Here is a 16464-nt window from a genome sequence, read left to right on the forward strand (position 1 = left end):
TGCTGAGATGAGACATAAATTCTTCATTTGATACAGTTTACAGAGGTTTTTATTGGCATTGGTCGCTGGGCAGGTGCTCATGGTCAGGGTTCCAATGTGATCTGGAAAAACACTCAGCGGCCTTCCTGTCACACTCACAGATGAACATCTCACATTCTGTGTTGTTGTCTGAGGAAGAAAAAGAAGAAAGCATTAATTACACTCTGACTCATAAGGCCAGTAACCATTCCTATAAATGAAACATAATTTTATTCTAACATAAATACACATCTCATAAACGTTGGCATTAATCTTCTTATATGAAAAGTCAGTTAATTTTGAGTTATAATTTACCCATGCTACACCTATTGTACCTGGGACAATAACAAAAAAAAAAAGTATCCTGCAGATTTTATGAAAATAAGAACAAGTGATCTTATGCTGTACTCACCGCCACAGGTGACCTTCTTGTTCGCCTCGTCACAGCTGTAAGCATAGAACTCGGTGTAAGGGTTGTCAATGATGGGCCAGCAGTCATCGTGCTGCATAGCATCGGTGTAACACTGGTCATGCACTTCGCAGCACCTGCAGGTGAAAAAGTTAAAGGAGACAACATTTGAAACGGACTGCATACGTCTCTGTTTTGTTGGGTTTTTTGTTGTTGTTGTTTTTTTGTCATCTCCGTACGAAACAGAGTGAATTACCTGTCCAGATCATCCACAGCTGTGCCAGAGCCTCCCTTTCCACAGTAACAGCCATAGTCAGCATAGTCAAAAACAGGCCAGCTATCAGGCATCACACAGAGGATCATATTCCTGAACTGGTTGAGTGCCTTGTAATCCAAGGACTGGGCTGAAGCACAACAAGCAGAAGACATAATCATAATTGTGTTTACACTGTGCTAGATGGATCTAGTCACAACCACCTTGTGCATAGCTTTAAAGTCTCTAGTTGTACTCACCAACAGAGAGCCCGATAGCCAAGAGGCAGAGAGTCTGGAGGGTATTCATCCCTTTAATCAACAGGTCAGTCACAGAGTACTTCTTGAACTGAGATCCTCTCTTTATATATCAAGTGTGGGACTTTGGGATCTGCCCTGTCAGCTGTTCATACGACACAGGGTTACGCCCCTCGCAATGTCTAGACTCGGAGATTCAAACACAAACCAACATGTGCACAAGAAGGTAAAAACTCTCACGCTCTCTGTAAACTTTGAAGTATGATGTTCTGTTTAGACTACCATTGCTCAGCCTTGGCAGTGAGGATCCATGTAAAAGACACTAGATCATTTATTAAATACATTTGAAATATATAATCGACTTCAAACATGTAACCATCAAAAAAGCTTGTTTTCAGTGTAAGATCTCACAAACTTGTAAAAAGATTTTAATAAGGCTTGAGTGTACCAAGTGAACTTAATCAGGACAATTAGGGGTGACAGAGGGTGAAAAAAACCAGCCAATTAGGGAGAATGAAAGAAGAAAAATGAACATGAGGTAAGTGAGGAAAGGGAAATTGAATAATTAAAAGAAAATAGTAAATATTTACTACAAATACCACAAACAAACTGTGGAAGAACTTAAAAGCATTGCACAGAAACCTGACTGCACCTCATCAGATTTGGTATGAACTAGTACAGAGACTTTTTCACACATCAGCACTCATCATCACTAATCTCTTGTGACATTCCCAGAAGAGTGTAGGCTATTGTAACAGTCTATTATGTTTGTGGTTTTTGATGAACTCAGATGCTTAACAACATCGTTCATATATAAAATTTTCTTTAATTAAAAAAATAAATGTAGTGGAATAAGCAGCCTTGTTGGGCGTCTCTTTGTGTTTTCTAATCTTTTGTCTCCTTCTCAGCTCTTGTAAATATAAACAAATTCACATTAGCACTCGACACCTTAACAAGCAATATGGCCTAATGAATGGGTTCATGGGTCAGAAAAGGTTGAGAAACCCTGGATTTATTAACACTGTAACTGTGAATGACACATCATGATGTCCATGAATGTCTCACTGGCGTGGTCACAAATGTAGCAACACTGCCCTGTATAAAGGGGAGATTTACTTGTCATCAAGCTTCATTTGATGTCATCTGTTGCACACCAAACAGAAATGTATGAATTGCATCATTATTTTGTAATGGTTGTGTTCATAGAGTCACTCAGACAAAGGCAGTACTGATGTATACAGTCATAGTATCTGTAAGTGCAAACATTTTAGGCACTTTTATCTATTATCTTTTTTATCTTATCTCCACTTTTATCCATTGTGCAATACAATCAGGGAGGTGTGTCTTAGCAGTCCCAAATGTATTCTGCAGCTTGAAAATGACCCCAAACACACAGTCACAGTCATAAAGAACTATCTTCAGCAACAAGAAGAACAAGGACACACAGAGACCTGGTCTCAAAGTCATCAAGTCAGTCTGGGAATACATGATTACACTGCAACAGCAGGTTCTTCAAGAAGCACCGAACAACCTAACTGCTGAGTACTGGTTTTTACTTGGAAAAACTGTGTGAAAGTGTACCAAGGAGAACTGGTGTTGTTTCAAAGGCAAAGCATGGTCACACCAAACTATTCACTCAATTTAGGTTTCTTCTGTTCACAGCACTTTATATTAAATTAAATGATAAATAAGAACTATTAATGGCATTACCTCTGAACACCTCATTTACAGTATTATTTGATTTAGTTAGTGGACATATTGCATGTAAATTAGTCCTAAGACAAACTTGCAATGTTTTTCAATACAGCATGGTCTCAATTTGTGTGGACCTGTTGTAACTTGTTATGTAATCACCTCATGTCCAAAAGAGGGAGACTAAAAATAACTTGCCAATTGACAGTTTCCACCATATGTATAAGGGCATGGAAACTCCCACACATTCAGAGCAACAGTTTGGTGATAGGAGGAGAACTCAGTTGTTGGGAGCAATGTGCTCAATGGCACGTAAACATTAGTTGTGGAGGAGAATGGTTAAGTTATTGCCAGCACATTTGTGAAGTCATAAGTGATCCACATTTGTGTTGAATTTTTGCCCTAGATACAATATTGGTTAAATGACTTAAAATCCTTATATGTATAGAAAAAAGAAAAAAAGTCCATATACTCACAGGCTCAAGAATGTTGGCGTGAGACCGACACTACATAAAGAAACACACATTTTTCTATCATCACTGAACTCGAGTCAGTCATTTACTGACTTAACATGCAGCACTGTTAATAAAAAAGGGCTACAATCAAAAATGAAACAAACAGCACACACATTTGTAACTTGATCTTTAATAGAAATGTCTCAAAATGGAAACATACACACTGGTGTGGTTCAAAGGGTCAACTACATTTTTAATGATACTGCAATTTATTTGAATATGTTGCATCTTAACATCAATAAATCATTCATATGTTTGATTTGAGAAGGCAGCAAGACATGCTCAAGCTGCAGGTTTGCCACAAACAAATGAGACCTCTACTGAGGGGATTGTCAGCTTCTACTGGCCTACAGCATACCAGAAAAATAATGAATGGTCTAGTCTAATTTTTTTAAGGCAATTATACATCTGTTTCAGGATTTGACAATGATGCATTGATGTAAATAGATGCTGCACGTCATACCTTGAACTTGAAACACAGTCGAGTGTTTCAGACTTCATGAAATACACAGACCATTAGAAGTACAGACTGAACCAGTCATTATCGTGTGCTGGTCCTTTCATCAGTTTTGATGTGTTGGCCACATGACTTCTTTTTCTTCCCCTTGTTCAGGACATGCATTAAATATCATCAACATTTTGTTTCCTATGCCTTTTATCTATCTAAGTCTATCTAAGTATGAGCTGATCTGAAACTTTATAGAAAATAATATTCCTACAAATTGGCAAATGCTGTCATATGGTCACAGTCTGCAGGGAACAACCATATCATGTGTTTTTACAATGTATTCACACTGTATGGGAAAAAGGAATATTATTACATCACTCATGTAGTAGTGGATCTGAGTGATTAGATATTAATATTAGATTTTTTTTAAAGTTGCACATTATTCCTCTGGTACACTGTCATGCTGTGTTAAGTGTACAGAATTCACTCCATACAACTTCTGCATTAAAAATAAATGTTTATCATTGTAGTGCAAAACTATTTTAAGTTTAGACCAAACTTTTTTCACAAAAAATAAGGAATTGCTGTTTTGGTCTCAACTACATCTCGTAATAAACTAATATGCTTGTAATAAGTTTTGACTGGAATGCCCTGGAGATAACACTGCAAATAACTAAAGAAAGGGAGTTCTTGACAACAAAACAAACCACATCATCAACCAACCAAAGTAAAAAATATATAATATATATTACAGAATACTTCATAAACGATAGAAAAATATCTACTGTGCGCTGTGTGATCATCACTAAATAAAACTCAACAATTTCAAAATAAACAGGCAAAACAAAAGTAACAACAGTGGAGAGCTACTGCAGTGCATATTTTTCCTTCTCTGATCTTGACATTAACATTCTTCTTGATTGTACCGCTGTTGTCTTCTCAACAATGCAAAGACAACAGCAACCTTGTGTATCTGAGGTCTTTCAGTCAGATTTTCACAGCATTACCAATCCTTGTCATCACATTTAAGTCTGTTGATTAAAACATGGTGTCCTATCTGGTTATTATTGCCTCTCTACATCTAGTAAGCAAATAAACTGTTGTTGAAAGGTACTGAGGGCAGTCAGTGATCAAATAAAGGCAGATTATGTAGGATTGGCATGACTGAGTGACATTTATCACCCTAGACAGATGTGTACAATAACTGGATATACAATGAGTGTACAAGATATAGCAGTAGAAATTATTTTTACTGACCTGTTTAGGTTTAGAACGTTTTAGTCGTTTAGAGTTTAATTTATGCATTTACAAAAAACTTGTAAATCTTTTTTTTTGTTAAATCCTTAATGTGTTTCCTTCATCCCATTCAGAGCTGCTTCTTCTAAATCAAGATATGGATTTAACAGGTGAAGCCTGTGAGCAACTGTCCCAGATTCACCTGATCTCTCTACTTAATTGAAAGAACATATTAATATTTTATACACTCAGTGTACAGTTAACATACTGTGACTTAAGAAGACAATCTTCCATCAAATGGGCTTATATAGTAAAGTGGTGACATATTTCTTCTTGTAGCGATGCGTCGCACTGAGCACCATCACTCCATCCTGTAACAGAAAAAATTAACAAGAGGAAAAAAATTTAAACTCAAACTTTATAGATGTTGATTTCATTGTCTTCCCATATACATTGCACTTTGCCTTGTTGTTTTCTTTAAAAAAGCCAAGCCACACCCAGTTTTTGGCATTTTGGATTTGGTTCTAACCATTTTTGGTTCCCAACACTAGATCACAGTTTCAAAGACCACCTATGCTGCTTTCAAGAGACTGATACACATACTAAAAAAAAAAAACATTACAGATGAAGCCAACTGGAAAAAAGTTAATGAGTGGCTATCTGAGCAGCAGCCAACTGATATGGAAAATACTGCAGGTGGTTCAGATGGGAAACTATGAGCACGGCACAAGTGTGTACTCTGCCTGTGATTTACTTTGACTTCTTTTTCCCAATTTAGTCTGACTCAGCTGTTTGTATTTACATCTTGACGTGCATGTTTACTTGGTTTATCCTGTCACACTATGAGGGGGAAAAAAGGGCAATTATCTGTCCTTCAGCTCTGTTTATAGCAGCTTGTTATCATCGTTGGCATTCCAGAGATACAATCTGCCGTGCGAGCTTGCTAACAATGGCAGCAGCTCACAGTTTCTACTAAAAATGCTAGAAAAGCTGGTCATTTCTCAGGTGTCACCACAGAAGGAGGTGCAAAGACAAAGACAAAATTATTTTTTGGTGCGATTCTGTCAACTTGAGACCTTACCTTAATGGAGAGAGCGTAGAGATGGTTGAGCATGACGTGGTTGGGTTCTGGGAGCAATGCAGGGTCACACTGGGCAAGAGAAGAAAGAAAAAGGATCTTTATCTTTTCATTTGCTATGTTTATTTTGCCTGTCTAGTGTTTTCCATTTCAACGTTTCTATGACATTCAACTCTTTAGATACATTGCTTCCCATTTGTTTCTGATTCAACTACTTTTTTTTTTTTTTTTTTAATTGTTGTTACAGTCTATGTCTTATGTATTAAAACTTTGCTTTATACTGACTAAATCCCTGATGATAGTCTATGACTAAAATATTGCTTCTTCAACAAATCTGCAAAACTTGGAAATAACTGAGTGAAATAAGACTAAATTAATTGCATCACAGCTACTTACAGAAATTCCAGTGTCTTTGTTGAGGATGACCTGCAGCAGGTGAGGTGGGAGTATGGGTGGAGACTTAAACTTCTCCTCTTGTTTGGGAACATAGGCATCCTGATGATAAGGCCCGGGAGGAGAGCTGGAGAGGTCTGATGAAGGAAAGGAGGAGAGCAGAGCGAGAGTGAGATAGTATGACCGAGAAAGAAGATTATTTTAAAACATTTCCACAGACTTGTGTAGAACTCTGGCCCTTTGTCACACACTACCCAAAAATATATATTTAAATTGTGGTGCTTTAATATTAAGATTGAATATGAGGATCAGGGTTAATATTCGATGTAGCGTTCATTGACATTGAGTGAGTGTGATGAGATGCCTGCCTTGACACTACACTCTCTGTGTCACTGAAACTTGACAGAGCAGACGTAACAGCAGGTTGTCAGAACTCACCTGACATATCAGAGCACTTCTGTGAGTCCACCATCAGAGCATCAAACACCTCAAAGTCCGTTTTCTTCACCTGGATGATATTGTTGACTGTACCGAGCTGACTGGTTACAACAGGCTGTTAGGAAACATGAAACAACATGTCACAACTAAAGCTTAAAAAGGTATAAACCATGATGAGTTGATCTGGAGACTGTTTCAAAATACGACCTTGTAGATGTATGCCTCCACCCAACAAGTCAAGTTGCGAGAATTACTGACCTCAGCTGGGTCGTGGGTCCACTGGCCGTCCACGTAAAACTTGTACTGATGCTCCCCTTCAGGTAGATCAACGATGGTCACAAAGGTGTTCTGACTTTGACAGATAACAAGAGGGAGCATTTTGGACACAGGTCAGTTGACAATGTGCTAATTTATTTAGTCCTCAGCTTTGTCTGTGATATACATCTGCCGTTTAATGAGCTGAAATGGGACGAGTCACCAGACTTGACCATTTTTACTACCACACACTGAAAAGATACAGTGAAAATGTGGATATCAACCTAAAAATTGTATTCAAGACATGAGTGCTTCTAGCCTCAATGAGAAATGGTTAACATTTTCCCATTATATATATTTATCATTATAACTAATAATAAGTTTTGTTTTAAAAAGTATAACAGATAACATTTCAAGAAACACCCGAAATACACCCTCTCCCATTTAATTTAGAAGACCCGCTCACCTTCTAATCAGAGGAATCTTGTTGGCCCAGTTGTTGAAGGATCCAGAGAGGTAGACCTCCTTCCCATCTCCAGTCCAGCGAAACACTGTTTGCCGGTCTATAGTTGGCGCTTTGTCATCTGCTTCTAAATCTTGCTGCCATGCGAGGAACTCCTCTTTCTCTAAAGGAGCCTGAAATACCCATCAAACAATCACTGTTAGCAGTTAGTTTATTTACCTTATGTGTAAGAATATAGTTTGGAAGAGTCTACAGGCACAACATGATGGGGAATCTGTCTTACTCACTTTCATGTCTTCACCATGGAAAATATCTGCATCCTCAGGGCTGTCCATCAGGATTTTTGGCCTCTCTCCTTCCTTGATACCCCTGCTGTCCCTCCGCTGAGCCTTCTCCCCATGGCCCATTGCAGCCCTCTCACTGCTTGTGTTCCCCATGGCTTCGTCTTCTTGTAGACTGGTTCAAGGTCACTGTGAGGAGGGTTTTAAAGCTTGTCAGCAACTCAGACAAGACTGTGCAAGATCTGACATTTTAGAAATAAGGTAATCAATCATAAAAACGCTTGCTGCTACTGGAAGTATTGGCAACAAAACTTGCCTTTAAGACCTCATCATTCAAATGAGAAAGATGACATTTTTACACCTAAAGGCACTTAAGTTTCTATCAAGAATGATTTACATTGAGTACAACAGCAGAATAAGCTCATTGAAATATGCAGAGAGTAAATTACAAGCAGCAGCGGGTCAGAATTATGTGGAAGGCCTTAACAAACCTCAGGGGGAAATACAGCACTTTTTGCTCCACCGTAATATCTGACAGTTGAACTTACCAGTTCTTTGCGCAACATGACAAATACTGTAACTGTACCATCCTAAAACAATCCCTGCAGCTGGGAACTGGATAGCAGTCAGCGAACAAGTGTTTTCCCCCCGGCACCACCCATGATGCGTGCATTGTTAAGACTTTAACCCTCTTGTCACGTTAGGCTGAACATGATCCTAACATAACATTCATTTCAGTATGACACCTTCTCTATTCACAGAGAAGCAGTGTTTTTATGTGGTTACTCTATTTACTACAGAACACATATGTGTTACATTGCTGAAGATCCTTTTAAAAGTACAACACCTTGCTTTTGTTTGTGAAGGTGTATTCTTTCTTCCAGACAGCTTTTCGTTTACATTCATTTCACCACAGTACACTTGCAGAGACGAGAAACCTTCCTGAGATAGATAATCCATCACAATTAACACATTTATCTGTCAGTTGTGTCAGCTGCATGAGTAAGCGTGTTGTCATAACCTTGACAAACAACGCTAGATTTATAGTAACGGATTACCTATTTCAATCCCCTATTTCAGTGATGTTGCAAACTGATTGCCATGTTGTTGTGAAATTAAATGAAACCAACTGCTGCCTGAAAAGGTAAGAAGAACAACAACATCAGGATCCAAGAGACTACCAAAGGCGAGGCTGAAAAAGTTGTTTGACATTGTAAAATATACAACAACAACAGGATTATTCCGTCAGCATGTTCCAGTGACATTTCTGGGTGATTCAGTTTAATATCATGTGATTATGCATTCAGTGTCTGACTCCCTAATTTGGGTGGGGGCATGTTAGGCTGCAAATAGAGTCACTGAAAGAGGCAATTATTTTCAAAGAAAGGTGCTACACGTCCAATAGCTTCAACACTGTGAGCTATTTTGATGATACACAAAGAAATGTTAGTCTTCTATTCTATCAGTGTCTGACTATGCACAGTAATAGTCTCAGTTTTGCCTCTCATAAGCATTACAGGGGAGGCATAATTTGGGATTAAAAGATTAAAATGAATCGTTTATTACAAGCTCTATTTTTACTCTCTAAGTATTAATTCATCCATGTATTTTTTTAAACAAAGTAAGTACTGTTTCCACCAAAAAGCATACATTTTTAACAATAATTGTGAGATTATAATAAAAAAAAAAACCTGGTGTCACTCTATGTAAGGTAAGGCTAAGCTAACTCACGTTAAAATATGATGTGCAATGATGTAAAGTGGATTGCTTACTCTTATGGGGTTATAGCTTAAATTTGCTTTTGTTGACTGGACAGGAAATACTTTCGTGTTGCCTTAGTAACGTTAGCTACGAAAGGTGTAGTTACACTGTTTACCAAAGCTAACGTTGCGCAGCTAGTGGCTAACATCAGTGTGTTGTGTCGCAGGGGCTGGCTGGACGTCCTGTTAACCCAAACGGTGCAACCTAGAAATAATACATACATATATATATATAGACATTGCATTGACTAAAGTTATAGACAGTCGTTTTGTTTTGTTTTTTACCTGAGGAGCGGTCACCGTCGTAGCCGTCAGTGTTAGCTTGTCAGACCCATTTCACCGGAGGACTAAACTAAACAAACACGCCCCTCTGGTATGCGCATGTGCAAGACATGACAGGGAAACCCGATTGGTTTGTGCTCGGGCAGACATTCTTATATACAGTCTATGGGGCAGACGGACCAGAGGCATTTATTTTCCTAGGAAGGCAAAGCCATAACCCGCCCTACTCTGATTCTGATTGGCTTGCCCTAATATTCTCACCCCTTAGTCTAATACAGGGATATGAGGGATCTGACCAACCCTAATCAATCTTACTCTTCATGCCTAAACCTAACCAACCAAAGCAACGAAGGTAACGATTACTATCCAATCAGAAGCAGAGTAGGGCGACCATCATTTAGCCGTCCTAGGAAAAAAATATTGGAGGGAAGATTTGCTACACTGGTACACCAACTTTACCCTTGCGGTTTGTGTAAACGGTCCGTCCAATCAACCATTTACCGACGCATCACTGCACTTATTACTAAATAAACGATTTAAATCTTTGGTAATATTAGTATTTCATAATCGATCACATTTGGAAGTATGTAGCGCTCGGTAATGATGTAGTTATGTATAGTGAACGCTAGATGGAAGCGTGGGTCAAAGTTAAGATATGATCAACATGAAAATACAGCTCATCTGCAATTTAATGGATCAACAAAGAGGTGAGCCTATATTTTCAATGTATAGAATGCATTTTGCTGTAATTTTGATACAGGAAAACATATATTTGGCAATATTTAGACCTATAGTTAATGTATACATTAACTATAGATGTGTCTTAATTTATGTGGTGCAATGTGTCCAAATACGAAATAAAGGCACCAAACAGGAAAGTCAGAAAGATGGTTGTTGCTACTAAACTTAGACAGTAGGCAGGACTAACTAAATATATATATGATGTCTACATTATGCATATAGTCTATATAGGCCTACATAGAGCATACTGGATTATTTTTACTGAGGTAAGATTCTTTGGTTTTGTCTCTTGGTTACTGTTCTGTATGTCTTTCCACTCATTACTGATTTCTGTCAGCGAAGTGTCTTCGGCTAAATTTAGGCTACTGATAGAAAAATAATAATAAAACACACAGCATCTTTTTGCTATTCCTGACATTTGCCTGGAGTTTGTTGAACAATACATCAGCAGTGAGTCATTACAACCTGTCATTCACACAAAAGGTCTTCACGTGTCCTTTGAACCATGGAGTTCCAGCTGTAACAATGCATAATAAGGTCACTTTCCAAAGGGTACTTTATTCCAAACTAAGGCTGCAATGTGTTTCATGTGAGTTCTGTAATGCCTCAGGCATCACACTGTGTGGGGATCGCTAATCAGTGCCAAACCTCATACAGCTGTTGCGGTCACAGTTGACTTGATCCGTGCTGTTGTGCCAGTAGTGCTACTATAGATGAAGCAGACTATTAATAATTATTAACATTAACAATGGCTTAGTTCTAACTTAGATGTACCACCCATACCAGTGAGCCATCCTGCAAAATAGTATGGCACACTTATTAGAAAGTAGATGCACCTGTGTTGGTCCCATTTGAAATATCTGCCGCAAAACAGGCTATTGCAGATTCACAGGAAAACTTTGTTCTCATTTTGTTTGCATATCTTTAAAGCTGCTGCTTAGGCATTACTAGCTGACTTTTTTTTTTAAAGGTGGTTTTATATATTTTTGCAGCAGAGCCTCCCTTGGCTGCTCCGATGATAAGAGCGTGGGGTTATTTTTCTGTCCTTTGTCTTCATTTCTTTCACTTCATGGGTTACAGATCACCTTCTGTTACAAAACCCTTTCTAATTATCTTTTTTAAAATCTGTACCACCATTCCTTAACTACACCAATTATCTTTTTCGAAAACACACATAAACCTAACGATGTTCAGCCCAAAACACTCCAACATCATTCATCCAGACACAGGGGGCAGCAAATGGTGGAGGCTTTGGCATATAATGAGCAGCTATAAATAGGAAAAAGTATCCAACAGAGAAGTCGGAACTGAAGGGGAGGTTAGATTTCACTGGACCATTTAAAAAACAGAAGAATTTACATTTCACAAGACCCTATTATCTAGAATGTCACAGCAGACACAGCTTCAAATTATGGGCATGGTCACAGTTGATTGCAGTGCCCAGATGTCACTCCACATAGGGTGTTTAATTAAAGAGATTACATTTTTCCCTTCACAGCCTTTATGTCTTATTATAACCAGCTTACTATATATTGTTTGTTTTTTCTCAGATGAGATATTATCTAAAAGAATGCGCTGTTGACAAATGTGAAGATAAAAAGTCTGTAATTGTGTGACTCAGCTATGTTTTTGTGCCAGCAGAGTAGGAGAGAGATGTATGCCTTACAACTCTTTCACCAGAACACTTGAATATATATCATCGAATGAGATTGTTTTTTAAAAGAAGAGGCTGGTATGTTAGACAACTGTCCTGGAACCAGACGGCTGTAATTGGTTCATGTCAGCTGCGGAGACTGACTGGGCTCCAAGGAAGAAGTTGGCCTTGCTGTTGGAGGTGGGATGTGATGTTTTTGCTTGCAGAGGTGGATCTAAAAATGTTTTGTGGTTGGAGAGATGGAGTAGGCTGGCATGAACATGGCATGAACAAAGAACAAAGACTGAGATGGTAGTGGGTAAACCATAAATTATATTGGGTCATTTTATCACTTCAGTCTGCCTGATGTAGACATCTCTTCATATCTACCTTATTTGATATTTAATTGTATTTTATGATTTTTACACATTTTATTCTACTTCATAAAATAATCAACCTTACTGCCCACTTTGCTAATATTCTAAAACCAGAGAGACTGAGGAGAGAACCCATACTTATAGAGATGCTGTGGTCTCACTACAAACCCCATGCTGGCTCATAAAGCTGCTGATGAAGTCCGTGATGTAACTAATGTGCTGACATTTTACTGTGGCTCCTCTCTGGCACTGCTTCCCCAGAGCGATGATCACGCTGCCACTCTTGTTTACCATTACTCATCCCTGCTGAGTGAACCCATCTCACAGCAGCAGCCAGCCACATCACAACACCTTAGCCAACAGCTGGCTCTTATACACTCTCCGTAGGACAAGCCAGATAACCTTTATACTGCTCCTCTGGATTACTCATGGGGAGTGGGCGATGACTCACAAAGTCGCACTTGTTGGCTTGGCACTCTTATAGACTCACATCTGTGCATGCAACACACTTCACACACTTGTATTCATGCAACGGTACCTTAATGAAACCTTTAATAAAAACATTATAGGACAGAATCATGTAAATGGTCAAATCTGGTGTTAATTTGCTTTTTTTTTTACTATCCACAAATCTTATAAAAAACAAAACCAACAAAGTGTCAATCCATCTCTTAATGCTGCTTTCTCAAATCAGTATTTTGTGTTTGTGGCCCCAAGCTCATTGCGTCTGTTACTAAAGCTTTAAAACAAATCACAAATATGTAGTTTCATTTAAAAAAAACAATCAGTGAACATCCAGAGACAATGCATGCACTCATTCTGTGCTCTAAAGAGTATTTACAGCAGCAGAATGGCGTATGCAGACTTGAATTAAAACTACAATGTCCATGTTCATTATAATTAAGGAACGTGTCTGCACATGTTGTGGCTTGTTGGTGTCTACAGTTTTGTCAAACTGTTTTTGTTTAAATGTTATTTTGTTGACTATATGAAACATATGGAATATTGTCAGATTCATCTTTTCCTATAGGGAAATCATGAAACATGTCACACTGTACAGTACGAATTGCAAAACTTAATCAATTTAATTTGCTTCCCAATTTTGCACTACTCGCTTGAAAGCTTGGTTGGTCATTTGGCTTTGCGTCTCCTCAAGATTTGTTCTGGTCTAGCAGACGTTTAAATGAAGTGGAAAACTTTGTTGACCGGATGGTTCCACTGGCACCGTCCATCAAGCTGAATCATAACACAGCATTGCAGATGAATTACACGTCTGTGCAAAACTCTGTTGCAAAGAACGTTAGGACTGTCTGCTCACTTGGCTCATAGTTTGGACTCTTTGTGTTCTTTTGGTTTCCAGTGTGTTCAGTCATTATTTTTTTCAATATTTGGGTTTTGTAAGTGTTTTCTGGGTTTTCATCTTCAATTTACTGTGTTTTCCTTATGTGTTCCTTCCTCCTTTGTTCATGTGCTTCTCCACACCTGCCCTGCATCAGGTTCTTCAGCCCTGCGTTGCCCGTAGTGTTATTCCACAGCCTTCACACCGGTCATGTATCAGTCTCGTCAGCTTTGCCCCGTCGTCCACTCCCAGCCTGCACTTGTGTCTTGTCACTTGTTCCTCGTTAGGTTTGTTAGTATTTAAGTCTTGGTTTTCTGTTCAGCGTTTGTTGGATGCTTTGTCAGTTTTCATCAGTTCTTGTCTGTTTTCGTCAGTTCTCGTCAAGGTTTGTTTAGGTTCATTGGAATAAAGACATTCTTTTGCAGCCCTGTTTGCAGTCTCTTGTATTTTGGTCCACATGCTCTGCTTTATATGAGTCAATATTCTTGGCAAATACAGGCTGAAGTGAGAGCATGCTCTCCAAGGTTACATTTTGCTTTTTGTTAAAAGATTTAAGCCTTTACACAACACATTCAAAAAAAGATTAAAGTTGCGTCACTTGTCAGAAGCAGTGGTGTGCACAGATAGACACTATGTGGTGCTATAGCACCTGCCCTTTGCCCTCTGGACCAAGCAAGTGCCATTTTGAAAGCCCAAATCAATAATAGATATGACGTGATGACCACCGAGGAGGATGCTGCTTTAGAGAATGGTAATGCTCACTCTTCACCCCTCACTTCAAAATGACACTTTGTACACTTCTTTTGTTCTGACAGGAAAAAACATGTTTCTTATTTTGCAACCAGTACACTGATCTATCATTGTAGCTGCCTAACTTGCTAAAAACTCTCCATGTGTGTTTATTCCAGAGAAATAAGACAACAGTGATTGACTGATCAGTGCTATAGTCCAATTGATATAAATAAATATGCAATTACATCCAACATGTGCCTGTAATGTTTTTTTGTGTCTCACACTGCCATAACAAGGCAGCCGGCAGTTCCACATGCCGCACAAAGTGCCCTTATTTTTCACTGAGCACCTGCCCCCCAAAATGTCTGTGCACGCCACTGGTCAGAAGTGTCAATTTCTTGTTAGAAGTTAGAATGAACAATCATGACACTTGATTGTAGAAACATCTTGAGTGGATCTGAATTGGAAACAAAAAACGGATGTTTATAAAAAGGAGAAATGAAATCGTCATAGAGCATCAATTTGTAAATAGCATTCACCTGCAGTACATCTTCCTTTAAAAAAAATCTGAAACACAGAAACATGGCCCATAATAAACACACCCAACACTTATTTTCTACCCTTTTCAACTTTTAGTTTCAACCCTGTAAAGCCTTTGATGGAGACATGAGGACTTTATCATAAACTGAACATTAATAATAACGTGAATGCTATATCACAGGTTTTAAACAATCTCTGTCTTTAGCCTTGTCATTTGGGTGGGATAACCTTGGATACATTCGGAACTCAAGTTTCACATTTGACTCAGCCTTAAATGTAGCTATTAGCCAGGTCAAGACCACTGTAATTGGATCTGTTATAAAATAATTACATTATGTGTTGTGCGGCCCACTGATTCTGCTTGGCCTGTAGACTTGACATTGAGATAACTCTTTTGTTTGCTTGTCAAGGCTTTGGGAAAGGTTAACAAATATAAAACATTTTTTTATAAATTACAACTACAAAGAACAACAATTGGCTGAGAAACAGTGCCATATCCAGCTTAATACATTCATTATTCCAAAGCTCAACAGGCTCTGCCTATTTAAGGTAGCTATGCTATGATTGGACAATTGCTACTGTGTGGAGGGGTTTATCTGACTTTAATATGAGACTTGAGCAGTACGAGTTGTACAAATCTTCCAAAGTTCGTCGTTTTCATAACCAATTGTTTTATACATGTAAACTCTAATGGAAAAATATTATTGTGTTGTCTTTTTAATTTGAACCATACCATCCATCACTATTGTAATTTTTGTGTTGGTGTTTGTGTTTTATTGTGCATTCATAATTTCAAAAAGGAGAAAAGACAAAAATGCAAGATTCTCAAGGAGAGTAAATGCCATGCATTTATTTCAGCACAGTGACATCCCTCAGACAATCAAGATTCATGTCATAATCATACTTAATTCATTGAGAGGATCTGACATTGAACCTTCATTACATGCCATAAACACTACATGAAGTTCTATTTGTTACAGTATGTTTTCAGTGATTCTAGGGGCAGTTTCAAGTGAATTTAAACTGTTGTATAACCTGTAACATTATAGAATTCCATACCAACTTTTAAACAGTGCTTATGCATATTAACAAAGGACTAATGTTTGCACCAGATCTCCCTTTGTCTTTCAGTGTATCATTACATTGTCGGTTATGTGACAGTTATGTAACACACTAATCCAACAACATCGCATTGCATCCCAGTGCAAATAATGACACTAGAACAGGACAGCAGATATTTCCACCTTGTCAAAGTGCAGCTTTGAGCACGACAGCAACACAATGTACTATAACGCAGTATATACATGTCACTCACTGGGTTAGC

The 16464-nt window shown here is 38.3% G+C and overlaps 2 protein-coding genes across 2 annotated transcripts; both read right to left on the reverse strand.

Moving 5' to 3' along the window:
• Positions 1-49: 49 nt before the first annotated feature.
• On the reverse strand, positions 50-989 carry LOC133995485 (phospholipase A2-like). Its single transcript, XM_062434895.1, has 4 exons — positions 941-989; positions 684-831; positions 431-564; positions 50-168 (listed from the first exon to the last, which is right to left on the reverse strand). Exons 1-4 carry the CDS (start codon positions 987-989, stop codon positions 50-52), a joined length of 450 nt encoding a protein of 149 aa, XP_062290879.1.
• Positions 990-3256: 2267 nt separating this feature from the next.
• prkab1a (protein kinase, AMP-activated, beta 1 non-catalytic subunit, a) lies at positions 3257-9849 on the reverse strand. Its single transcript, XM_062435275.1, has 8 exons — positions 9782-9849; positions 7743-7925; positions 7459-7628; positions 6996-7089; positions 6738-6852; positions 6303-6436; positions 5910-5978; positions 3257-5199 (listed from the first exon to the last, which is right to left on the reverse strand). Exons 2-8 carry the CDS (start codon positions 7890-7892, stop codon positions 5122-5124), a joined length of 810 nt encoding a protein of 269 aa, XP_062291259.1. The 5' UTR covers positions 7893-7925; positions 9782-9849; the 3' UTR covers positions 3257-5121.
• Between the last annotated feature and the right edge of the window lie 6615 nt (positions 9850-16464).

The sequence above is a fragment of the Scomber scombrus genome, chromosome 15 (genome assembly GCF_963691925.1).
Source record: "Scomber scombrus chromosome 15, fScoSco1.1, whole genome shotgun sequence".
In the NCBI taxonomy this organism is placed as follows: Eukaryota; Metazoa; Chordata; class Actinopteri; order Scombriformes; family Scombridae; genus Scomber; species Scomber scombrus.

Excerpts from the sequence above, each read along its gene's own strand:
- LOC133995485 (XM_062434895.1), bottom strand. The coding sequence starts at position 989 with ATGAATACCCTCCAGACTCTCTGCCTCTTGGCTATCGGGCTCTCTGTT. Across the intron at positions 565-683 it reads GCTGTGGATGATCTGGACAG|GTGCTGCGAAGTGCATGACC; the intron begins GTAATTCACTCT and ends TTTCACCTGCAG. Across the intron at positions 169-430 it reads CAAGAAGGTCACCTGTGGCG|ACAACAACACAGAATGTGAG; the intron begins GTGAGTACAGCA and ends TTTCTTCCTCAG.
- prkab1a (XM_062435275.1), bottom strand. The coding sequence starts at position 7,892 with ATGGGGAACACAAGCAGTGAGAGGGCTGCAATGGGCCATGGGGAGAAG. Across the intron at positions 6,437-6,737 it reads GAAGTGCTCTGATATGTCAG|ACCTCTCCAGCTCTCCTCCC; the intron begins GTGAGTTCTGAC and ends TTCCTTCATCAG. Across the intron at positions 5,200-5,909 it reads TCTACGCTCTCTCCATTAAG|GATGGAGTGATGGTGCTCAG; the intron begins GTAAGGTCTCAA and ends TTTCTGTTACAG.